The following is a 26008-nucleotide window of genomic DNA, read 5'->3' as shown; positions in this document are numbered from 1 at the left end:
GCCTGTAATCCCAGCCACTCGGGAGGCTGAGGCGGGAGAACCGCTTGAACCAGGGAGACGGCAGCCTGAGCAACAAGAGCAAAACTCCATCCCAGAAAAAAAGAAAAAAAGAAAAAAAGGAAAAGGAAAAATTCCTGTCTTTTCACTTTCTCTGAGCAGCCTCAGGAGCAGACTGATAAGATCATTAACTGAAAATTATTCTGTGCTTCTTTTATGCAATCATAACACATCAGGTTCTGTTTCTCTGTTTGTAGATCAGTCCAAACAAGTTGTAGTTGAGTCCCTGTACATTATCAGTTGCTATGGCACCTTAGTGGAGCACATGATGGAGCCGCGGCCCCTCAGCACTGCCCCCAAGATTAGTGACGACACGCCACTGGAAATGATGACATCACCTCGAGCCAGCTGGACTCTGGTTAGGTAGTACCTCCTTTCTTTTTTCCTTTTTAACAGCTTCATTAGGTATAGAAGATTAAAAGTGTATAATTTGGTAAGTTTTACATGCATACAGCTACAAAATCATCACCACAATTAACATGGTAAACATATTCATCACTCCCAAATGTTTCTTTATGACCCTTTGGAATCTCTCCTTCTTTCACCCCTCTTTGTCTCTACAGATTAGTTTACAGTTTCTAGGATTTTTTTTTTTTTTTTTTGGAGACAGTCTCGCTGTGTCACTCAGGCTGGAGTGCAGTGGCTCAATCTGAGCTCAAGCAGTTCTCCTGCCTCAGCCTCTCGAGTAGCTGGGACTACAGGGGCATGCTTACACGCCCAGCTAATTTTTTTGTATTTTTAGTAGAGATGGGGTTTCATCATGTTGACCAGGATGGTCTCGATCTCCTGACCTTGTGATCCGCCCACCTCAGCCTCCCAAAGTGCTGGGATTACAGGTGTGAGCAACCGTGCTGGCCCGATTTCTAGAATTTTATATAAATGGAATTATACACTATGTAATTTTTTAAATCTCACTTTCATCTAGCAAAACAAGCAATACTTCATTACCTTTTTTTTTTTGGAGACAGAGTCTCGCTCTGTTGCCCAGGCTGGAGGGCAGTGGCACGATCTCAGCTGCTCACTGCATCCTGCACCTCCCATGTTCCCATGTTCAAGCAATTCTCCTGCCTCAGCCTCCTGAGTAACTGGGACCACAGGCGACCGCCATCCCATCCAGCTAATTTTTGGTTGAGATGGGGTTTCACCATGTTGGCAAGGTTGGTCTCATACTCTTGATCTCAGGTGATCCACCCACCTTGGCCTCCCAGAGTGCTGGGATTATAGGCCTGAGTGCCTGGCCCTTGATTACTTTTTCATTTGACATAATTTACATACAATAAAAATAACCCATTAAAAGTGACTTTTTACAAAGTTGTGCAGTTATCACTGCAATCAATTCTCATCACCTTAAAAAGAAACCTCATACTCATTAGCAGTCACTTCTTATTTTTCTCCAACCCTTCAGACCTAGGCAGCAGCCAGTTTACTTTCTTTCTCTTTGGATTTTGCTACTCTGATCGTTTCACGTAAGTGGGATCATACAATATGTGACCTTTTGTGTCTGACTGCTTTCACTTAGTGTATTTTCAGGATCTATCCATGTAGTAGCATGTGTCAGAACTTCACTCCTTTTTATGGCTACGTAATACTCCATTATATGGTTATACTGCATTTTGTTTATCCATTTATTAGTTGATGGATATTTCTACTTTTTAAGCTGTTATTAAATAATGTTGCTGTGAACATTCATGTACAGATTTTTGTGTGAATATATTTTTTTAATTGTCTTCCGTATGTACCTTGGAGAATGCCTCTGTTTGAACTTATTTCTCCTTGCACTTCTGTGTTAAATTTTCTTGGACTTATGCCTCCTCTATTTGCAATCTCATGCTCACTGAAAATAGAGAGTAACATTGAGATAGCCATTAAGGGGAGTAGAAACTAACATAGATAGATTCAAAGGTTTCTCTGAAAGTAATTCTCCAAGATACAGTGGTTAAACCTTGTAGGAATGTTTATTAAGAATCAGAGTCCATCTCAAACGTGCATAATGATTAGAATCTTTATAAGCTATAACCAAAAGGAAAAAAACCTGGAATAAAACCTCTTTAATATTGTTCATTGTCCAGGAGAGAAAAAATTGCTCCTGACATGTATGGAAGGAAACAGACAAAAATGGATATGAAAATGATCCCTGTCCTTTTGACATTTTAAAATATACTTGTATTGATTTTTGGAGGCTCCAGCATAATCCATACTGCTTAACTATGCTGGCTTGATCTGATCAATATCTGATTTATCAAGCTTATTTAGGAGTGGGCAGATCTAATTAAAATTACTACACTATCATTGTGGAAATAGTAACTTATTTCAGAACTTAGATACTAATTTGATCTATAATAAGTCATCCATTTACACAGCTGTGTTTTATTAACCATTTTTACCTACTTCATTTTATTTTAAAGTATACAGATATTTTAAGAATAGAGAGGTCAGAAATTACATAAATTAGAACTAGTTAGTTGTAACATTTGAATTTTACACCTGTTTAATCTTCTGAATGTCTTGCCTATCCTGTTGGGGGGTCTTCTGCTGTGAAGCTTATATTGACTGCATGTTATTTGTATGAAAGACTGCCACCTTTTTGTTTTTCCAAGCAGATGGCCTTGTGTTTCAGGTTTCAGCACATTCATTTTAATGATCACAAGTTCATTTTAATGATCACAAAAATAGTGTGAGTTTAAGTCAGTGTTCATCAGTGATGACAGTCATGGTGATTTACATCCCATCTATTAAGCTTAAATATTAATATTCTTCTGCTGTTTCCTTAGAACCCCTCAATGGAATGAATTGCAGCCACCATTTAATGCAAACCATCCTCTGCTCCTCGCTGCAGATGCAGTACAGTATTATCAGTTCCTGCTTGCTGGCCGTAAGTAGTTCAGATTTTTTTTTTTTTCCTTTCGTATGGTCTATTCAGATTTCATCTTAAAATGCTAGCTTTTAAAGCAAACATTACCACTGGTCCATAGGCCATAGGCCTTAAAGAATCAGTCTGAGGCAAATGAGATATTTAATACGAATATAAACCGCAAGCCTTAGTATACATTATGTCTCTGACTGCTTATATTCTGTACCTATGAAATATATTCCTGTAATAAAAGTTAAGTTGATAGGGAATATCTGGAGGGCTCAAAAATTCAAACAAACACAAAAACAACTACCTGAAAATACTAGGATGTAATAAACAGTTTCATAAAGCTTGGAATCTGTTTCTAACATGAAAAAAAAAAAAAAAACAAAACCCAAACCTAGTACAGTTAAAAGTGCAACTGTGAAAACTATGCCAGCAGGCTTTTCTTTTGGTAGAATTTTACTTGCAATAATGAGGTAAAGATTTCAACTATATTTGTTTGTTTGTTTACTTTTATGTTTAAACATTAGCATTTGTAGAGGCTGAACCAAGTTCATTGACCTAGATACAGCCTTTTAATATGGGAGGCATTTAAAGGCAATTTAGTATTTATTATCCAGTTTGTGTTTATAGAATTAAAAATTATTTACAATTATGATTCAGTTTTGTAGATATAGATGGAATTCTTAATTTGATGGCTCTGAGTAGTGCATGTTTTAAAGAAAATTCTTAAAAATCAACATTGACGGCCGGGCGCGGTGGCTCAAGCCTGTAATCCCAGCACTTTGGGAGGCCGAGACGGGCGGATCATGAGGTCAGGAGATCGAGACCCTCCTGGCTAACACGGTGAAACCCCGTCTCTACTGAAAATACAAAAACTAGCCGGGCGAGGTGGCGGGCGCCTGTAGTCCCAGCTACTCGGGAGGCTGAGGCAGGAGAATGGCGTAAACCCGGGAGGCGGAGCTTGCAGTGAGCTGAGATCCGGCCACTGCACTCCAGCCTGGGTGACAGAGCGAGACTCCGTCTCAAAAAAAAAAAAAAAAAAAAAAAAAATCAACATTGACATGTTTTTAATGAAACTTTGTTGTATTTAACACATTATCCTGCCCAGTATATTAGAAAGCATGAATTAAAATGGTTGTTGAATGATTTTATTTTATCTTTATAATGTGTTATATATTATACTGGAAACAGAAATATTTTATAGACTTTGCTCTCAAGTTATGAGACTCCATAACTGTAATCAATAGTTGGCAGTCTTGCTCTCTCATATAATTGTTGAACTCTCTGCTTTTTCTAGTGTATTTTTATTGAGTGCTTACTATGTGTGAGGCAGTTGTAATTTAAAGGTGAATAGTATATTGCTTCTCTCCTCAATGAATTCCCTAATTCAGGAGACAGACATTTAATAAAAAAGTAAAATAAAATGGGGTAAGTGTATCAGTGGAGGGTTATAAATTGAACTGTGAGAGCAGTGACGTGTGTTGCCTACAGCATCACAGACGGGTGATATTTAAGTGGTTTTCAAATTGATTCAAGAAGCAGTGCATACAGAAGTTGTTAGTTTCTAGATTTTTTAAGCATCTATTTAACTATCATATGAACTGGAAAAATACATGACATGAATATGATATGAAGTAAGAATCATGAGTACATTTTCCATTACCTCTCAAGGAGCAAAACTAACTAATCGTTGAATTAAGCATAGTTGACTCTTTCAGAGCTACTATTGTGTTTTGTGTTGTTATTTTGATACCTATTAAGTCTGTTTAGCAGACATGCAATAACAAGTCTGAAATATTTACAAAACATATAGGGAAAAGATATAGCTATATCTATCTCTTAATTGTTTTTTGTTTCAGTGATTGACCTTATTGACATTACACTCTGCTTGATTTTAGCTGCCCTAAACACCTTTGTCTAATTCTTAGAACAACACAAATCCTCAGTTGCATAATTTAAAAACCACCACTGTTGGCAGTAGTAAACCGTCACATGTTTTCAAGCATAGGAATGACACCATCAAAATTGTATTTTAGAAAGATCATTCTGGGCTGGGCGCAGTGGCTCACGTCTGTAATTTCAGCACTTTGAGAGGCTGAAGCGGGCGGATCCCTTGAGGTCAGGAGTTCGAGACCAGCCTGGCCATCATGGTGAAACCCCTTTTCTACTAAAAATACAAAAACATTAGCCAGATGTGGTGGTGCATGCCTGTAATCCCAGCTACCTGGGAGGCTGAGGCAGGAGAATGACTTGAACCTGGGAGGCAGAGGTTGCAGTGAGCCGAGATCACGCCATTGCACTCCAGCCTGGGCAACCGAGCAAGACTCCATCTCAAAAAAAAAAAAAAAAAAAAAAAAGATCATTCTGGCAGCACTGCAGCGGGAAATTCAGAGGAAGGGAGTGGAGGCTAGGTGATCCTAGAGCAAGATGAGACATTAAATTAATACTGTATTAAAGAGAAGACAGGACAGACCTGTGAGATGTTTAAGAGTTGGCATAGAAAGGAATTAGAGGCTGGGCATGGTGGCTCACGCCTGTAATCCTAGCACTTTGGGAGGCCAAGGCAGGCAGATCACCTGAGCTCAGGAGTTCGAGACCAGCCTGGGCAACATGGTGAAACCCCGTCTCTCTACTAAAACACACAAAAAAGTCACCCAGGCATGGTGGCATGCACCGGTAGTCCCAGCTACTCAGGAGGCTGAGGCAGGAGAATTGCTTGAACCTGGGAGGTGAAGGTTGGAGTGAGCTGAGATAGTGTCACTGCACTCCAGCCTGGGCGACAAAGTGAAACTCTGTCTCAAAAAAGAGAGAGACAGTTTGAAACTAAGTAGTTACTAATAATTCTGTGGTTTCTAATATGGAATACAGCAGGTCCTTGAATAATGTCATTTTGTTTAACATCAATTCTTTATAAGACTGATGAGAAAAAATAATCGCTCCCTGCCAGGGGCTATTGCCTGGGTGGAGTTTTCATGTTCTTCCCATGTCTGCATGGGTTTTCAGTGGGTACACAGGTGTTCTCGCTGATACTAAAGGTATGCATGTTAGGTTAATTGGCATGGCTAAATTGTGTCCCAGACTGAGTAAATACGGACCTGTGTGTGAGAGAGTGCCCTACAATCGAATGGTGTCCTGTCTAGGGTTGGGTCCTGCCTTGCACCCTGAGCTGCCACGATACAGACTCTGTCCACGCACAACTCTGAATGAGTGAATACAAATTATTGTAAAATAAAATTTCTTAAAATAATACGGTAAATCACACAAATGTACAACAATAAATGATGCTATATGAAAGTGATTAGCAAGCCCAGCATATTGGTTACTTTTTGTTTTTAACTTCGTGGTAGTAGAAGGTGCCCATTAAAATTTTCGCTTTGCAAAACATTTATTCCTTGATTTAACTCACCAGCACTTCAAGCTCCACTACTCAGTGATTCACTAGAAAATGAGTAAATAATTTTATTACTTGTTGTCATTAATCTTTCTTAAATGTATATGTAGCTCACATTTATTTTGATGTTTAATATTGAAGCATTTGGGGTCTTTATTCAGAAGTTTACTGATGTTTTTGACCAGAAAAAAAAAAGTATGCCTTAAGAGGCCGGAGCACGGTGGCTCACGCTTGTAATCCTGGCACTTTGGGAGGCCGAGACGAGCAGATCACGAGGTCAGGAGATCAAGACCGTCCTGGCTAACACGGTGAAACCCCATCTCTACTAAAAATACAAAAAATTAGCCGGGCATGGTGGTGGGCGCTTGTAGTCCCAGCTACTCGGGAGACTGAGGCAGGAGAATGGCGTGAACCCGGGAGGCAGAGCTTGCAGTGAGCCGAGATTGCGCCACTGCACTCCAGCCTGGGTGACAGAGCAAGACTGTCTCAAATATATATATAAGAACTTAACTCTTGTTTATATTAATTAGTCAGTGGTAAAATTGGTTTTGTAATACATCATTTTGCTTAAAGTCACAGTTTCCATGAACTTACCAATGATGTTAAATGAGGACTTATTGTTTAATGCATTTCATTTTAGACCTTTTGAGTTCCAGATGGACTAATATTGGGATAAAGATGAAAAGACCTGGGTTCTAGTTCTAAATCCAGCAATAACTTGATAAATGTAGATATCAATTATTATACTGGCTCTTATAGAGGCATTATGATGATCAATGAAGTGATGCTGAAGTCCTTTTTTTTTTTTGAGATGGAGTCGTGTTCTGTCACCAGGCTGGAGTGCAGTGGCACGATCTCAGCTCAGTGCAACCTGCGCCCTGCCAGGTTCAAGCGATTCCCCTGCCTCAGCCTCCCAAGTGGCTAGGATTACAGGCACGCGCCACCATGCCCAACTAATTTATTTGTATTTTAGTAGAGACGGGATTTCACCATGTTGGCCAAGATGGTCTTGATCTCCTGACCTTGTGATCCACTCGCCTCGGCCTCCCAAAGTGCTGGGATTACAGGCGTGAGCCACTGTACCCAGCATAAAGTCCTTTTTAAAACTGTAAAATAGTTTATACATTTAAGCATTACTATAACCTTTTGTTTCTTATCTCAGAAGAATATATTTTCAAATGATAGACTTCTGGGACTTTTGGTATAATTTAAAATCCTTTTTTGTAGTCAGCATTTACAGTGGAATACCTGGCCTGGGCATGGTGGCTCATGCTTGTAATCCCAGTACTTTGGGAGGCCAAGGTGGGAGGATTGTTTGAGACCAGAAGTTCAAGACCATGCTGGGAAACAGAGAGAGACTCTGTCTCTACAAAAAAATTTTAAAAATTAACTGAGCATGGTGATACGCACCTGTAGTCCCAGTTACTCAGCAGGCTGAGGTAGGAGGATTGCTTGAGCCCAGGAATTTGAGGTTACAGTGGGCTGTGATTACACCACAGCACACTAGCCTGAGTGACAGAGCAAGATTCTGTCTCTTAAGAAAAAAAAAAAGACCAGGCTCAGTGGCTCACGCCTGTAATCCCAGCACTTTGGGAGGCTGAGGCGGGAGGATTGCTTGAGGCCAGGAATTTGAGACCATCCTGGCCAACATGAGGAAGCCCCATCTCTACTAAAAATACAAAAATTAGCCAGGTGTAGTGGCACACACCTGTAATTCCAGCTACTCGGAAGGCTGAGGCAGGAGAATCACTTGAACCCGGGAGATGGAGGTTGCAGTGAGCCAAGATGACACTACTGCACTCCTGCAACAGAGTGAGTGAGACTTCATCTCAAAAAAAAAAAAAAAAAATATATATATATATATATTGCTTTATATATATATATATAAAGCAATGCTGGTGCCAGTTTCAAGAGAATGCCCACCCATCTGTTGCACCCTTTCTGCAAGTTAGAGCCATTAAAGCGGACTTTATTACTCTCGCTTTCTCCCAGATTTCCCTTACTGAAGCCATTTGGAAGGATATTATACCTTTTAAAACACAAGTATATTATACCTGGTGCCAGAAAGTTTTTTGTTTTCCTTAACTATATTGGAAATTACCTCTTATTTCCCAACTTGAAGACTTTAATAAATGTTATTCTCAAAGAATTTTCAAATATAGTCATTCCTTGGTGTCATGGCAAATTGGTTCCAGAACCTCCCTCAGATAACAAAATCCACAGATGCTCAAGTCCCTGATGCTGGTATTATTATTTGCATGTGACCCACGCACATCCCCCTGTATGCTTCAAGTCATCTTTAGATTACTAATACCCAGTACAATATAAATGCTATATAAATAGTTGTTACACTGTATTGTTTGGGAATCATGACAAGAAAAAAGTCTAGACATGTTCAGTACAGACACAACCATCGTTTTTTTTTTCACAGAATAGTTTCGACCTGTTGTTGGTTGAACCCATAGATGCGGAACCAAGGATACGGAAGGCTGACTGTATAACTTGTTAGTAAACGCTAATACAAACTTCACAAATGTTGCAAGCTTTTTTTTTTTTTTTTTTTGTATTTGGATCTGTGAATCAAGTGAAACAGACTTGTACAAACTCCGGAAATTATAATAATAGTAGACAAAGAATGATGTAAATGGAAATGGGAAAGAGACTTTGTCTCAGTGAGAAGAGAGTAGGAGAGCAGGATGTTTAGCAAGGAATCTCCACTCCCCTTCCAGCCTGGTAATCATAATAAATCCACTGCTGGTTAATAAACAAAGTTCTGTATATGTGGCAAAAAGGGTGGCTTGTGGTGGAAGGAAAGGGGAACCAGCCCCAAACACTAAACACTTCTTATGTAACTTTAATATAAAGTAGGTAAAAACTCCAATTTCTGTATTCTTAAATTATAGTAACATTTCCTACCTCTATAAATTGAATGGAATGACCAAAATTAATGAATTTTTATTTTTATTGAAGAATTTTGCTGTATCACAAATTAATACCCCAAATTGAGGAATTTTGATGTATTGTAAATTAGATCATACTAGAGTGCTCCATACAGAGGTCACTGTAAAGGCACAGATGACTTCTCTGTTATTAGGTGGAACCATATGAAATTGGCATTTTTAGTAAGTTTTTTAAAAGGCTGATATTTCTGCAGTTTCATAGATTAATTTATATACGCCAACTAAATATATAGATGGTAATCTAATCTTTTTTTTTTTTTTTTTTTTGAGGCGTAGTCTCGCTCTGCCACCGGGACTGGAGTGCAGTGGCCGGATCTCAGCTCACTGCAAGCTCCGCTTCCCGGGTTCACGCCATTCTCCTGCCTCAGCCTCCCGAGTAGCTGGGACTACAGGCGCCCGCCACCTCGCCCGGCTAGTTTTTTTGTATTTTTAGTAGAGACGGGGTTTCACCATGTTAGCCAGGATGGTCTCGATCTCCTGACCTCGTGATCCACCCGTCTCGGCCTCCCAAAGTGCTGGGATTACAGGCTTGAGCCACCGCGCCCGGCCGGTAATCTAATCTTTCTGTTTAACTCAGTAAAGGTAAAAGTCAATTTATAATCCAAAAGATGTTTTGCCTTGATCGAATAAATTTTGGGAATAGTTTATAAAAGGATGACAGCAGAGGACATTAGTGATTTTTGTGTTAGCACTGCATTTACTTCCTTTAAAATAAAAATTACATACTGTATTGCCTTCGAACACAGGCATTATATTTCAGTGTGTTCCTTTGCCAAAAACAAAGATAAACCATAGAACATATCAGTAAATACCACCCAGCTTTGAATATGATCCCAAAATAGACAATAACTTTTTCTTCAGTCTGCTGTAGTGTTTCCAATTTGTAAATTAAAAACAGCTTACTGAGTTGCCTTAGGAAAGCCTTGTTTAAGGGAAAAATAATGTTTCCTCCTTTCTTTCAGGTAATTTGGCAGCAACAGTGTTTTTAAGTTGCTGACATTAGCTTTGTGGCAGAGTGGGTTTCAGAGTTTGGACTTCTTCCTAAATCAGCCTGTGAGTGTGTGAAAAGTTCCTCTATAAACTTACTGAGTTTTATTTGTAATAGAAATATACATTCATTCAACAGAAATATAGCTTTGATATACAGTAGAAAGGTGACTGGGGTCCACAGTACTTCCCTGTGTGTTATTGGGTGTATACTTGGTTCCTTCTAACTTTAAAAGGAATATGAGAAAGATGGAGAGAATATTTTATATGTTTCAATTTGACCTCAAATTTTGGGGAGATTTAGTGTTCTCTTAGTATCATTGACCATTTCTTGAGGTTCCAGTTGAGTAGTAGCTTCCCAACAAGATGGACTAACAGGGGTCAGACTTACTTTCCCACGTGGAACAACAACAGAAATCATCTATGAAACAATTGTTTTCAAGTCATCTGAGATTAGGGAATGAAGGGCAGTGATCCCTGAGAGATGGGAAACAAATGAGACAAGCCCTGCACTTGCCTCAGTTTATTGTCTTTGGAGTATCTAGGCTGTGTCACAGTGAGGGAGAAAGCAGGTGAAACCCAGGGGACTCCCTGAGTTGAGGAGACAGAGCTGAGAGTCCAGTCAGACCAAAGAAGAGCGGGTGTCGGCAAATTACCATGTGCTCTTATTGTAAATAAAGTTTTATTGGAACACAGCCACCCCATTTCATTTTTATCTTGTCTGTGGCCACTTTTAAGCTATAATCACAGAGTCAAGTAATAGTAACTTGAGACCATATGACCCACAAAGCCCAAAATACTTACTGTTTTCAAACCCTGACCTAGAATTTGTTAGACAGGATATCAGGGGAGATTTTCACAGAGAAAAAATGCTGAAGACTGCAGAGGGTCCTTTTCTAGTATTCAACAGAATACTGGTGCCTGTGAGGAAACTGCAGCCTAGAAAACAATCATCTGAGTGTCTTAGAGGGCATGGTGGCCACACAGAGCCAGGACTAGTGACACTAACAGTTACTATGTATTCCATATGTTCAAAAAGTTAAGTAGACCCCTAAATTACTTAGACCTAAATATAAAAATCTTGTAGATGTGAAAACCACAGTAGGAGAAAGCTTCATTGCATAATATTGAAGATTGATTATAAACTGCAAAAAAGTAATCCCAGCACTTTGGGATGCCAAAGTGGAAGGATCACTTGAGGCCAGGAGTTCAATACCAGCCTGGCAATAGAGTGAGACTGAGTCTCTACAGAAAAAATTCGAAAAATTAGCCAGGTGTGGTGGTGCATGCCCTTAATCCCAGCTACTTAGGAGGCTGAGGTGGGAACATTGCTTGAGGCCAGGAGGTCAAGACTGCAGTGAACAGTGATTCTGTCACTGCACTCCAGCCTGGACAATAGAGCAAGACCTTTTCTCAAAATAATAATAATAATAATAAAATTAATAAATAAATTGCAGAAGAAAAGATTAGTGAACTCGAAGATAGAGCAAGATAAACACACAAAAAACACAAAATAATTTTAAAAGAGTATCACTGAACTGTGGGAAAAGATATACTAGTAAACAAGTTTCTGAAGAAGGGGTGGTGGGACAGAAGAAATAATAGCCAAAATATTTCCAAATTTGATGTAAACCATAAAAATGCAGATAGAAAAAGGTCAGTAAATCCCAAGTACAGGACACCTTAAGAAAGGCATACCAAAGTGTATTATAATCAGTTTGCTCAAAATCATTGACAAAGAGAAAAAAATCTTAAAAGCAGCCAGAGGAAAAGATATGTTACACACCAAGGAGCAAAGATAAGCAGAATTTTTTTTTTTTTGAGATGGAGTTTCACTCTTGTTGCCCAGGCTGGAGTCCAATGGCATGATCTCTGCTCACCGCAACCTCCGTCTCCTGGGTTCAAGCGATTCTCCTGCCTCAGCCTCCCAAATAGCTGGGACTACAGGCATGCGCCACCACGCCCGGCTAATTTTTTGTATTTTTAGAAAGATGAGGTTTCTCCATGTTGGTCAGGCTGGTCTCAAACTCCCGACCTCAGGTGATCACCTACCTCAGCCTCCCAAAATGTTAGGATTACAGACGTGAGCTACTGCGCCCGGCCAGCAGATATCTTTTAAGTATGGAAAGAAAATAACCATCAACCCAGAATTATATACTGCCTTTGCCCTTTAAATATCTGAAGATGCAGTCAAAATATTAAAAATTTTGGGTACATGAAAGCTCAAAGAAGTGATCAGCTTCATATGAAATGTTAAAGGGAATCCTTAAAGCAGAAGAAAACTACATCGGCACGAAAGGAATTAAGAGCACTGGGAATGGTGAAAAACATAGGTAAATGGATGAGATATTTTTCTAATTGGTAAAAATATAAATAATTAAAATTTAAAATATAGTTTACTTATTTTAAAATATTGACTGTTAACAGAAACAAAATGGCATATTCTTAATATATATGTGTGTGTACACACGCATGTGTGTATATGTATGTGTGTACACAGTAGCATAAAGGCCAAGGGGTTGAGAAATGGAACTATACTATTGTAAGATTTTTGTAATATATGTGAGTGGTATACTATTACCTGAAGGTAAACTGTGATAAGTTAAAGATGTACATAATGAACTCAAAAGCAACTACTAAAACAACAAAAACAAAATGTTGTATCTAATATGCCAACAAAGGAAATAAAATGGAAACAAGCAAGAGGATGTAATTCTAACCATATCAATACTCATTAGTTATACATGGCCATTCAAGTAAAAAATGAGATTGTCAAATTAGGTTTAAAAAGGAAGTTCTAACTATATGCTACTTAAAAGAAACACACTTTAAACGTGGAATTTCTACATTAATATCAGACTGAGTAAGACACTTCACTCAACAGCAGAATACACATTCTTTTCAAGTGTGCAGGGAACATTGACCAATATAGGGAATCTTCTCGGCTCTAAAACAAATCCTAATAAGTTTAAAAGGTTTCAAGTCCTGAGGTGGGCGGATCACGAGGTCAGGAGATCGAGACCATCCTGGCTAACATGGTGAAACCCCGTCTCTACTAAAAATACAAAAATTAGCTGGTCGTGGTGGCAGGTGCCTGTAGTCCCAGCTACTCGGGAGACTGAGGCAGGAGAATGGCGTGAACCTGGGAGGCGGAGCTTGCAGTGAGCCAAGATTGTGCCAGTGCACTCCAGCCTGGGCAATAGAGCAAGACTCCGTCTCAATTAAAAAAAAAAAAAAAAAACAGGAGATCGAGACCATCCTGGCTAATACGGTGAAACCCCGTCTCTACTAAAAATACAAAAACTAGCCGGGTGAGGTGGCGGGCGCCTGTAGTCCCAGCTACTTGGGAGGCTGAGGCAGGAGAATGGCGGAAACCCAGGAGGCGGAGCTTGGAGCTGAGATCTGGCCACTGCACTCCAGTCCGGGCGACAGAGCGAGACTCCGCCTCAAAAAAAAAAAAAAAAAAAAAAGGTTTCTAGTCATACAACGTATATTCTCTGACCACAAGGGAGTTAAGTAAGAAATGAATTACAGAAAGATCTTTGGAAAGTGCACAAATATTTGGAAACTAACACACTTTTAAATAATCCATGGTTCACAGAAGAAATCTAAAGGGAATTAAGAAATTATTTTTAACTGAATAGGGACATTGAAATCAGATATATTCGTATCTTTGACAACTACTCAGTTTTTTTAAAAAGTGGATTGAGCTATTAATACTTGGGACATGTTTGATGATCCCCAAGACAATCATTTTGAGTGAAGAAAAGCCCATCTCTGAAGTTTCCACACTGCATGATTTCAGTTATATAACATTCTCAAAATGACAAAATTATAGAGATAGATAATAGATTAGTGGTGCCCAGGACTTAGGAATGGGGTGGGAGAGAAGCGGGTGAATATGCCTATATAGAATTATTACAAGGTTGATCTTTGTGGTGATAGGACAGTTCTGTATCTTGATTGTAGTGGAGGTTACACCAATTTACACATGCAATAAAATTAAATAGACCCTCACACACATAAAATGAGTATAAAACTATGTATGTAAATTTCATTATATCTGAATAAAGTTTCTGGATTGTGTCAATGGTGATTTTCTGATTTTGCAACTGAGTGAAGGGTACACAGAGCATCACTGTACTATTTTGCAACTTTTTGTGGATCTTTAATCATTTCAAAATAGAAACTTGTTTTCTTTTTAATGGTGACAGGGTCTCACTCTGTCACTCGGAGTGGAGTGCAGTGTCTCAGTCATGGTTCGCTGTGGCCTCCACTCCTGAACTTGAGTGATCCTCCTGCCTCAGCCTCCTGAGTACCTAGGACTACAGGCTCGCACCATCATGCTTGGCTAATTCAAAATAAAAACCTTAAAGAAAAACAGGAAATTTTGTGGGATGGCACTAAATCTATACTCAAGGGAAAAATTATAGAGCTAATGTTTATATTATAAAAGGAAAAGATCTGAAGTCAGTGACCTCAGCTTCCACATTAAGAAACTAGACAAAGTAGAGCAAATTAATGCAAAACAGAAAATATAGGAAAAAGGGAAAAAGATCAGAGTGTGAATCAGTGAAACAGAACACATACAAACAATAGAGAAAACGCTATGAAACTGTGCTGTACTTTTCTTCTGCTTGGGGCTTACGGGGTTCTTGGATCTGTAGGTTTATAGTTTTCATCAAATTTGGAAATTTTTATACAATTATGTCTTCAAATATTTTTTCTTTCACTCTCTCTGTCACTTCCCCTTTTTTGGACTCCAGTTTTATTTATGTTGACCACTTGATACTTTCCCAGCTCACTGAATCTTTATTAAGATTTTCTTATTCTTATTTTCCTGTTTGGTTGTATGTAGTTTTAAATTCTGTATCTATAAGTATATTAATTCCTTTTCTTTGTGTTAATTTCATTCGATGTATCTTACATTTCCGATATCATATTTTTTATCTCTTGAAGTTCCATTTGGATCTTCTTTATATCTTTTATTTTCCTCTTCCTTATCTACATGTTTGACCATATGGAATATTATGGAACCATAGATAGCACGACATATTAGAAGGCAGCAGATGAGAAATAAAAGCAAGTGATTAGAAGTAAAAGCAACCAGTACAGAATTTGGTGTCCTGGAAGTCATAAAACAATGCTTTAGAAATAGAAAACAGGATCATGAGTTGAATTAATAACTATACAAAGTCTTACTGGAACCTGACTTTGAAGTAGTTGTGTTCCTTTGACAAAATCTTAGTTTTTATTATAGTAAAGACAATTAAGTCTGTTGTGAGTTTCTTTTTTGAGACAGGGTTTCTCTCCCATTGCCCAGGCTGGAGTGCAGTGGCACACTCTTGGCTCACTACAACCTCTGCCTCCCGAGTCAAGTGTTCCTCCTGCCTCAGCCTCCCAAGTAGCTGGGACTCCAGGTGTGCGCCACCATGCCTGGATAACTTTTTTATTTTTAGTAGAGACAGGGTTTCACCATGTTGGCTAAGCTGGTCTTGAATTCCTGACCTCAAATGATCTGCCCGCCTTGGCCTCCTAAAGTGCTGGGATTTCAGGCGCGAGCCACCACGCCTGGCCTGTGGTGAGTTTCGTTTGAATAGCCGGGCTGTCTATTGATTTATAGGCTTTAAAAAGATATGATTGCTTTACTAATCTCTTGGACTTCACTTATATTTTTTTTTTGGCATTTACATACAAAAGAGTAGATAGGACTTAAAAGTAGTATTGAGCTTTAATAGAGGAGTACTCAAATCAGAAGTCAGCAACATGATTAAGGTTAAATTCTAGGGATCTTGATTCCCAACCAAATTCTGTACTGTTGGCTTACAAACCGCAACATTGAGACTAGAAAGAGCCAATGTTTTCCATTCTAATATAAAGCCATGCATTTGGGTTTAGAATGAAGTTATTTTAAAAGATTTTACTATCCTGTTGTTTCATGAGTTTTGAGTCCAATGCTGATATGTTTTGTGCATGTTGCTGTTATCAACTCCACTCCCTGCTGCCTATAAAAAGGAAAACGATACAAAAAGTGAAAGAAATTATTGGTGTTTTCTACCATGGATATTGTCAGTGCCCTGGAAAAGCAATTAAATATGCAGCAGTTTTCTTATGAGCTGCTCCCTTTCAAATGTCACATTAGATTTAACCTAACATCCTGGATTGCATTGCTGTTGTGGTATGTGTACTGTTCATGGTGGAGGTACTCAACAATATTTCCTTGCATTGTCCATAATAAATATTTGCCCAAGACTGGGTAGGGGTGGAAGGGGAAGAAAGAAATGTTTTTCTCTTGTAGAGGAAACTTGTAATGTAGGACTTATTTAAAGAGTGTTTATAGTCCATTGTTGTCCATAGGGTGTGTCATACTGCTCTATCCAGGTTTGAAAATCTGGGATAGTTAAAATTTCACTTATTTATACTTAAACTTCTTAGTTGACATATCCTTCCATAGAGAAATGATTTCAGTGAAACGGTGTTTTTCTTTAAGAAACTAAACATTTGAGACATTTAGACCCTGAATTTAGTCACATGTATGTTTCATAACTTGGGTAATATGAAATTAACGTTTCTTGTTCAATGAAAAGATGTCAAGTAGTTAAAGTACCATCAACAATCTGCAAACTTTATAAATGATGGACTTACAGTTTGCATTAGATTTCTCTTTTAGCCTTTGTGTTCATTGGTTACCTACTTCTCTATGTCTTCACATAGATCTTCAGACCTGTGGAATGGGGTTCATTGAGTTTTTCTGTCATTGCTGGTCTCAACATGTTTCAACATTAAAAGTTCTTTCCGTTACAACCTAATGATCTGTACCCTATTCTGAAGCGAATCTTGGCATTTTCTGTCATTTACTTCAGTATTTACCAGTTGGGAAAAAAAGTGTGCATGTCATACCACCATCCTGTGATAATTCTTTTTTTGGCCAGGGAGAGACAGGGTCTCGCTCTGTTGCTCCCAGGCTGGAGTGCCATGGCATGATCATAGATCACTGCAGCCTCAACCTCCCAGGCTCCGGCGATTCTCCTGCTTCAGCCTCCTAAGTAGCTGGGACTACAGGTGTGTGCCATCATACCTGGCTAATTTTTGTATTTTTGTAGAGATGGGGTTTTGCCATGTTTCCTAGACTGGTCTCAAACTCCTGGGCTCAAGGCCAGGGTCAGTCCACCCACCTTGACCTCCCAAAGTGCTGGGACTACAGGCATGAGCCACCACACCCAGCCCTGTCATAATTGTTCTTAATATCAAAGTGAAACAAAAGGAATGTCTCTATACAGGGCTGCTTTTTACTTTTTAATGTTTTTATTTTACAAAATTCTATGTGATAGTGGTATCTCAGTGTTCCTTCAGATTGTTATATGACTTGCTATTTTTCAGATACAGTTGAGAGTAAGCATTTTTTCCACTGAAGCTAGTCATATTTTGCCCTGGATTGACAGATTTGACTGGGCTAGGACATTGATTCTGATAGATTAAAGAAAAAGCATCTATTGGTCGTAAAGCCTGTAGGCTGTCAGAATTTTGCTCCTGATGTCATTTATGCTATCTCACCTAAGTTTAAGATTCTTTACATGCAGATACCGATATCCCTGAATGTGCGTTTTGATGATTGGGTAGTGGGGATAGAGGATGCAGGATTTGGATATGTTTGCCCTTTTCTCCAAAAAATGAGGGGCTAGAATAGAATGGTCTGTCTCTGCTTACCTGTGGTAATGTAATGGGTTGATATTGGCAGGAGCTTGTGGGTTGATGTGGCATCACTTCCATCACTATGGTTAATTGCTAATAAACGACTGGGAATTTAGGAGGAATGCTACAGCTCTCTGCTGTGTTAGTGGTAACAGGAATTCTGATGCCATTTCAGGGTCACTATTTGTATTTGTCTATCAGAGTTAGAATATACTTGTTTCTCTCAGTTTTAGCCTTCTCTATAGAATTTCTGTCAATTGTTTGACTCCATTAAGTGTGCAGAGGAAGTAAAAGCCTGAATGACCAATCCACCAGGGGCTATGGATAGAGCCTTTCTTTGTCCACACTCAGAGCACTGCATTAGTCTCATTATCCATTTATAATAAGTGACCTCTGCCCCCTGGGTCATTGAAAAATATTCAGTGTGCTTTTCTGACACATAGGGCACCTTTCTCAGCAGACATATGAAACAATGGGACGTCTGGTAGTCTGGAGAACTGGTATACATTGCAGGTTTTTAAATAAATACACAGCCTTGTGCCAAATTACTCTTCTAATTTTTTTTTTCTCTGCTCTTACATGGCTTATAAATGGGCCAAGGGGATCCTAATGTCTGGAAAATAAATGTATTCCTTATCTCTTTTCTTTCTTATTCTTCTAGTTTAAAAATATTGCTGTGTTTTTCCATTTTATTTTCTAGAAATGATTTGCCTTCATCTCTGATTTTGCATTTCCTGATAGAGAACTATAGAAAGCCTTAGATATAGTGAATGGAGAGAGTCATCGTCTTTCGAAAGTGTTTGCCAAATCTGCTCAGGATGACTCTGAAGGTTATCTGTGACATGCTCAAAACCTGTCTTCTTCTAGCCCTCTGTTCTGCCCAAACTGGTAGTGACCAGGTTGGAAAAGGATTTGACCCTTCCTTGGTCACTGCAGTCCAGATTTCTTCTGTGGTATAAATGTGAACCACCTGCCAGAAAGTTCTGCGTATCTACTTGTTCTGTCTCCAGCTCCCAGTGTATAGACAGACTTGGGAAGAGATGGAGATAGAATTTGATTAGTGGCCGAAATAAAGATGGAAAGTAAGAAAACTGTCGTGTCCAGAGCTTTACATGGTGTCAACTGAAGGACAGCCTTCCACGAGTTGGAGTCTTGACCACCAGTGACGAACTGTGTGGCCTTAGCACAGTGCCCATGTTACATACAGATAGAAGTCAGTAACTTACTTGAAATACATTGGGACAGGAAAAATAAAAGACTGAGAACCACTTAGTTTGCAAGTCATGTGAAGAAACGTTAAGAGGCAAATTAAAATTTTAACTTACACTTTATTTTAATTAAAGTATTTAAAACAAATTTGTAAAGTATAAAAATTCTTTTATAGAGTATTTTTTAAAGTTTAAGATGCAGGGTTTATATTAACAAAGCCCTATTCCCCTTAGAACTTACTGATGTTGTATTTATTGTTATATATACTGGCTTGTTTATTTTATTAAAAATACATGAGCTACACAGAGATTTGAAGAAACTCAGTTTAGTACAGTGAATTAGCTGCCACCCTGTCCAGGAGACCCAGGGGTTTTATTTTAACAAAATGATTTTCCTGTTAGCTGATATACTACTGCATGCTCTCAGATATTGGGACACAGAGGTGTTATCTCCATAAGAATACCCATTGCATCCATGCACAGATTTTTTTCTCTCCAGTTATGGAAAACCTCGTAGTGGTTAGAACTCTCTCCATGACAAGAATTAATATATTAACTGGATTATGGCACTGTTGGACAAATTGCTTACTAAATACATCAAAATTGATTGGACCTTCTTTATTTGAATTGACAAATGACTGCATTAGGAGAAGGAGGGAAATCCATTAATTACAGCTGCTCTTGACCATAGGAAATGTAATCCTATAAATATGGATTTTGCTAAAACAAAAATGTCTTCTCTATGGTAGTGTTGTTTATATGTATATCTACGTCTCTTTGCCATTGATAGAAGGCATGTGCTTACCTACTATCTTTTAAATAATAAAAAATTGATTTCTGTGGTGTTGAAAAGTGTGTTCTACCCTCTCCTGACTAGATAATAGTTTTTTAAATATTCCAGAAAATATAAGGGAAACCCTGTAGCTCAGCCTTTCTGCTCAGTTTTCAATTGCACCTCTGTTTGTCCATCTTGTACTTCTATGTTCATTGATTTCCCAGATAACCTTACAGATTTGTGACTGCTCCAGTGTAAGTATATATGACAGGGCCTTTACTTAGGAAACAGGAAATCCAGACACTGATGGTTTTGACTTCCTTCACATTGTTACCTTGAGTGAGTCATTGCCTTCTATGCCTCAGGTTTCTCATCTTTATAATTAAGGGTGTGAAAATCTTTTTCAACTTTCAGATTTGGGGAGATCTCTGCCCTAGAATCTCATAACTTGTCCAGAAACTCATGAAAATTCACACCCAAGACATGTTAAAACAGAAGGAAACAAGCAGATAGGATACCCGAAGTCAAGGTCTTTGTCTTGTTACTTTTTTTTTTTTCACATTTTATGTAGCGACAGGATTTTCTAATAGTTTGCAAATAATTCCTGATTATAAAATAGTAGAAACAAAGCAGCCTGTGCTATTCTTTATGGAAAATGTGTGTTTTATAAACATTTTTAAGCGATCTTTTTGAATTATTCCTTATTTCTAGGAATACCTAGAAATCCCTTCTTTCTCCAAATTAATGTATATATAATTTTAGTTTTTCTATATGCTTTAATACTTTGTTTTAAATTACAGTCTTGTGTCTTTAGCATAGCTACTTTTTTTTATATTGAAGCCTCTTTCAGCTGCTGATTATGAAGCTAACATATTTAATATTGTTTTTGTTTCTAGAGTTCTGACTGTTCCGTTTATCAAAAGTTTTAATTTTGCTTTGATAGTGTATAAGCTCTTATCATTACTGAGTTTCTCTTTCTTTGGAAAAATTTTTCTCTCTTGATTTTTCTTACTAAAGGTAACCAACCCAGTAACCGAGGCATAAGGGAGGTGGGTGAGTGCCACAGATTGTCTCTCTGCAGCTTCAGTCTCTTCTTCCCCTTATTGTTGTCATAGGACAGGAGACTTTTGGCCATGTGAGTCTGTGGAACTTGGCAGAGAGACCAGAAACACTGTATTGCCTTCATTGCCTTTATACCATCAGTTTCTTGTCTTTTATACTATGCTTGCTTCGTGTTTTATGACTTCGTGAAGAACATCTGTAACCACCCTATATGATGTGAAATCTGGTCAAAGCTGAGATTTGGGGGATTTTTTGAGGATTGTGTTTTTTTCTTTTCTTGGTCACTTGGCTGACTTCTGTGCTCTTTTCTAGATGCTAGCACATCATCTATGGTTGCATCATGTACACCTTTAAATATGAAACCAACAAACCAGTATTTTCTGAGATGAAATATTTTAATCAGAGGTATTATGGTGTATGTAAAGTAGCACTTTGATTGTTTCTCTCACTACGTGTGAAGCTTCCTTCAATGTCTGTAACCTCCGTTGTGACTTCTGGTTAAAGTAATTTTTCCCCATTGTTTGATCACAGTATAGGTATCTCTGATCAGGATACATAGATGTTTATTATGATTATAGAAAAGATTATATTAAGTTAAGCAGACATTGAATAGACAGACAACAGACTCTCAATCAATGATATAATTGATGTTTGGGGATAAAAATCTCTTACGTGTTTTATATTGTAAATATAATTTAAAATAATGAACTTAGTAGGTAATGAAGTGATAAACTGAGGTGAGGTGGTTTTGCTTAAGGTGAAGAATGTGATCTTTAGAGTCTGCAGTCCTGAATTTGAACTCTATCTCTGCTACTTGCTTGCTCTCTGGACAACTTTAGGCAGATAACCTCCCCAAACATTTTTCTCCCCGTCTTTTTTTTTTTTTGAGGCAGAGTCTCACTCTGTCGCCCAGGCTAGAGTGCAGTGGCACGATCTCGGCTCATTGCAAGCTCCGCCTCCCAGGTTCACACCATTCTCCTGCCTCAGCTTCCTGAGTAGCTGGGACTACAGGCGTGAGCCACCACGCCCAGCTAATTTTTTGTATTTTTAGTAGAGATGGAGTTTCACCGTGTTAGTCAGGATGGTCTCAATCTCCTGACCTCGTGATCCGCCCGTCCCGGCCTCCCAAAGTGCTGGGATTACAGGCGTGAGCCACCGTGCCCAGCCTCTCCCTGTATTTAAAATGGGTATTAATAATACCTACCTTACAGGATCATTGTTAGATAATATGAGATAATTGATCCAAAAAACCTTACCCAATAGCTTGGATAGAAGAAAGAAACTCACTAATGATAGCTGGTGGTTGTAACTAGTTGTGTGAGAATGAATATCCTTCTTCTCCCGTGAGGTCTTTCTTGCTTCTCGTGATTCCACCTACTTTATGACAGATACCTCCAGGTGGCACAGGTGAACATACTTTGTTGTAAAGAGAAAGCATTTGTATTATATCTCCTCTGATCTTCAGTGGTCAGCTGGACAAGTATAGCTCTGATATTGGGTGCATTTTTGAAGCTATAGAAAGAAATTTTACTGGCTGGGCATGGTGGCTCATGCCAGTAATCCCAGCACTTTGGGAGGCCGAGGTGAGCAGATCATTTGAGTCCAGGACTTCTAGACCAGCCTGGCCAACATGGTGAAACCCCGTCTCTACTAAAAACACAAAAATTAGCCGGGTGTGGTGGTGCACACTTGCAGTCCCAGCTACTTGAGAAGGCTGAGGCAGGAGAATCTCTTGAACCTGGGAGGTGAAGGTTGTAGTGAGCCGAGATCATGCCACTACACTCCAGCCTGGGTGACAGAGCAAGACTCTATCTCAAAAAAAAAAAAAAAAAAAAGATTAAAAATTTAAAAAAAGAAATCTTATTCAGCAGTTCTAATTTATTAATGCAAATTGAAGTTTTCTATTAGACCTATTTTCTTTGAGCATCTTCCTTCCCTTAGTAATTTATAGAGAGTGAGATTTTTCTTGGCGTCCTGTATATCTTAAAAGGCTGTACTCTGGAAGTTCCTTTTGACAGTTGTGTTAAGACCCTGACACTTTTCCCTAAAAGGGTTAGACTCTTAACATTAAAACTTCTGAAATGCTGGCAAAATATTTGATTTTCTGAGATTATCATTGCAATCAGTGTTCACTATTGCAGTGATTGAGGAGGATAAGAGGAACTTTTATTTTTTATTCCACATTCTTTGAAGTTTACAATTAGCATATGTTCATGTAATATTAGTAGTCCATTTTCAAAAAAAAAATATTTAGGGAGGAAGGAAAAAATGAATGGGAAAGAGAGAAAGTGAAAATGAAAGAAAGAAGGGAATGAGGAAGGAAGAAAATGCAGGGGAAAAGGACTACCTCGCTTTGTTATACAAGATGGAAATAAAATGGTATACAGTAATGAAAGTAAACCAGACCTAAATATTTTTTATTGTTTTTTATTTTTATTTTTATTTTTTTTTGAGACAGAGTCTTGCTCTGTTGCCCACGCTGGAGTGCAGTGGCGCAGTGTCGGCTCACTGCAAGCTCTGCCTCCCAGGTTCACGCCGTTCTCCTGCCTTAGCCTCCTGACTAACTGGGACTACAGACGCCCGCCACCATGCCTGGCTAATTTTTTGTTGTTGTTGTTTTTAGTAGAGATGGGGTTTCACCGTGTTAGCCAGGATGGTCTCAATCTCCTGACTTAGTGATCCGCCTGCCTTGGCCTCCCAAAATGCTGGGATTACAGATGTGAACCACCACACCTGGCCACCAGACCTGAATGTATTAACATGGATGACACATATAGTGTTATGTGAAAAAATAAAACCTGTTCTAGAAAAGTTTACTATGATTTTTTAAATTGTCACTCACTGAATGATCCTGAATGCTTCATGTGTTCCATACCCTAGCCAGGAAGAGTCAAGATGACTATCAGTCTGCAGGTCAAGAAATGGTTGTTCAATCCTTTGAAACATTCGTAAAATAGTTTTTAAAAAAATTATTAGCGAAACGTTAGACGTATATAGTACACAGTTAGTTGTATAAGGAATCTACCAATTACCAAGTTTCAACAATTTACAACATTCTGCCATAAAGTATCCTAAGAAAGACTTCTTAAAGATCACAACTCCCCACCATTACATAAAACAGGTAAGGAAGGGTGGTGATTTGTGGAGATCTCTGTTTAGTAGTTTGACGTTGTGGAGCAGGAGAGGAAGACCAAGCCTGGAAAATGCTCTCACTTTTGGAAAGTTAAAGAAAACCCTGCAGTAGTTGTGGGCTTGTGTTCTCTATCTCATGCTTTCCCCTATCCTCTCAGTTTTGAGAATTTTCTGATTAAAGTAGAGATAAAATATGGAAAACATCATGAATGCTTAATGATCATTTAAAAAGATTTTAGATTATGTTCCTAACTATAGGGTGAAAATGTTTGGTGCCTTCCAGGTCTAAAAGCTTTTATCTCTCCATGCCAAGACAACTTTGCCTCTTTTGCTTAGGCAAGAGAAAATCTGTATGTAATTCTTCTTGCTGCATAATGATATGGATCTTTATAGTATGTAACTAAATAATAAATAAATGAAACATGAAAGAAACTGCATTAACGCTTTGCAAAAAAATTATTTTTGCCATTTTTACATTTACAAGCATCACCCCCCAACCCTGCCTGCTTTTTTTGTTTGTTTGTCAGGGCTTAGTGTAGATGCTAGACCAAATACTGCATTAGAGTCTTTGCTTTTCAACTATACCATTGTAGATGGAATCAAGAACAATAAGTTTTCAATCACTGTCCTATTGCCTACATGTACAAATTGGTACATCGATTACTGCACACAATTTAATGACCAAAAATAGTGATTATTTACCTTTACAACATCAATTTACAGTAGGTTCCATATATGCTGTACTCATCCTAGTGTCTTATAGAGTATATTTTAGCGTGTTCCTTGAATTTAGAATGGAGAATTGATTATTCCTGAAAGAAATGCATCTAACATTCAGGTTTGGCTGTGAGAATACAGTTGCTACTGTTGAAGCAATACAACTCATAATTCTATGCAGAATTTAGCTTAGGATGCTTTCAGCAAATAATCAGTCTTCTGAACAAAAAAGCAACGTGTTTGAGCAGTTGATAAAGCTGGTCCTATGTTTGATATTTGTATGTGTAAATACAGAGATAATGATAAACAGATATGGAGACATTATGCGTAAGCAAGTTAGAAGTAGCACACCCCCTTTAAAAAGTTACTGAACCTAAAAATAGGAGGAAGAACACATGACCCACTATGCAATAAGGTCAACTTTTATTTTGTTTATCATTTTCCAACTTCTGTTTATATATATCTGATTTGTTTGTTTGCATATATTGACTATGGTGTACTGCACTATCAATTGTATTTTTCTTATTCCACAACTTTTAATTAAATATGAATTTTTATACAACTACATGATATATGCAGTTTAAAAGGTAACAAGAAATATCCAGTGGAAAATAAATCCTCTGTATACCCCCGTCAACCTCATCGCCTCCCAGGAGGCACCTACTATTAGTAATGTATTGTATTCTCTACTCCTGTAAAGGTGAACTTTAATAAGAATGCTTTTATTGTTACATCTGAGTCTGGCCAGATTATATAACCCGTGATAAGAACAACAGTTGTTATTCATAAGCTATAAGCAAAGTATTATATCGTTATGATACAATTGTTTGAAATAGTGTGGACTGACTTTTCCAGCTATCCTACTGTTGGTGATTTAATGTACATATAGTGCAGCTGTACTGTCAAATGAGTTGCACTGATATGAGTTCTAGTAGAACACATTAAGTATTGTGTGTGTCTTTCCAGGTAAATATGAGGGGACTTCAAAAAGTTTGTGGAAAAGGGAATTAAAAGATAAAAATTAAAAATATAAACTTTATTTCTCAAGATAAGCCCCATCAAGTTAAAGATAACTTTTGTAAGCAATGACACTAGCCATTTAGTCCATCCTAAAAACTGAAGGCCCTGGGAATTTAATTATGTCAATACTGTCTTTTTTACATTAACTAA

The 26008-nt window shown here is 38.2% G+C and overlaps 1 protein-coding gene across 13 annotated transcripts in view; it reads left to right on the top strand.

Annotated features, from left to right (window-relative positions):
- Window positions 1-26008, top strand: part of BCAS3 (BCAS3 microtubule associated cell migration factor) — a 736060-nt gene that overhangs the window by 367387 nt on the left and 342665 nt on the right. For all 13 annotated transcript variants that reach the window (XM_033183763.1, XM_033183759.1, XM_033183754.1 and 10 more), the window contains 2 exons: window positions 255-420; window positions 2829-2929. In XM_033183763.1, coding sequence (XP_033039654.1) covers window positions 255-420; window positions 2829-2929 — 267 coding nt within the window. The remainder of the gene's footprint in view (window positions 1-254; window positions 421-2828; window positions 2930-26008) is intronic.

The sequence above is a fragment of the Trachypithecus francoisi genome, unplaced genomic scaffold, assembly GCF_009764315.1.
Source record: "Trachypithecus francoisi isolate TF-2019V2 unplaced genomic scaffold, Tfra_2.0 Lachesis_group20, whole genome shotgun sequence".
In the NCBI taxonomy this organism is placed as follows: Eukaryota; Metazoa; Chordata; class Mammalia; order Primates; family Cercopithecidae; genus Trachypithecus; species Trachypithecus francoisi.
Note: the sequence above shows the minus strand (reverse complement) of the source record. Positions and strands in the feature narration are given on the sequence as shown.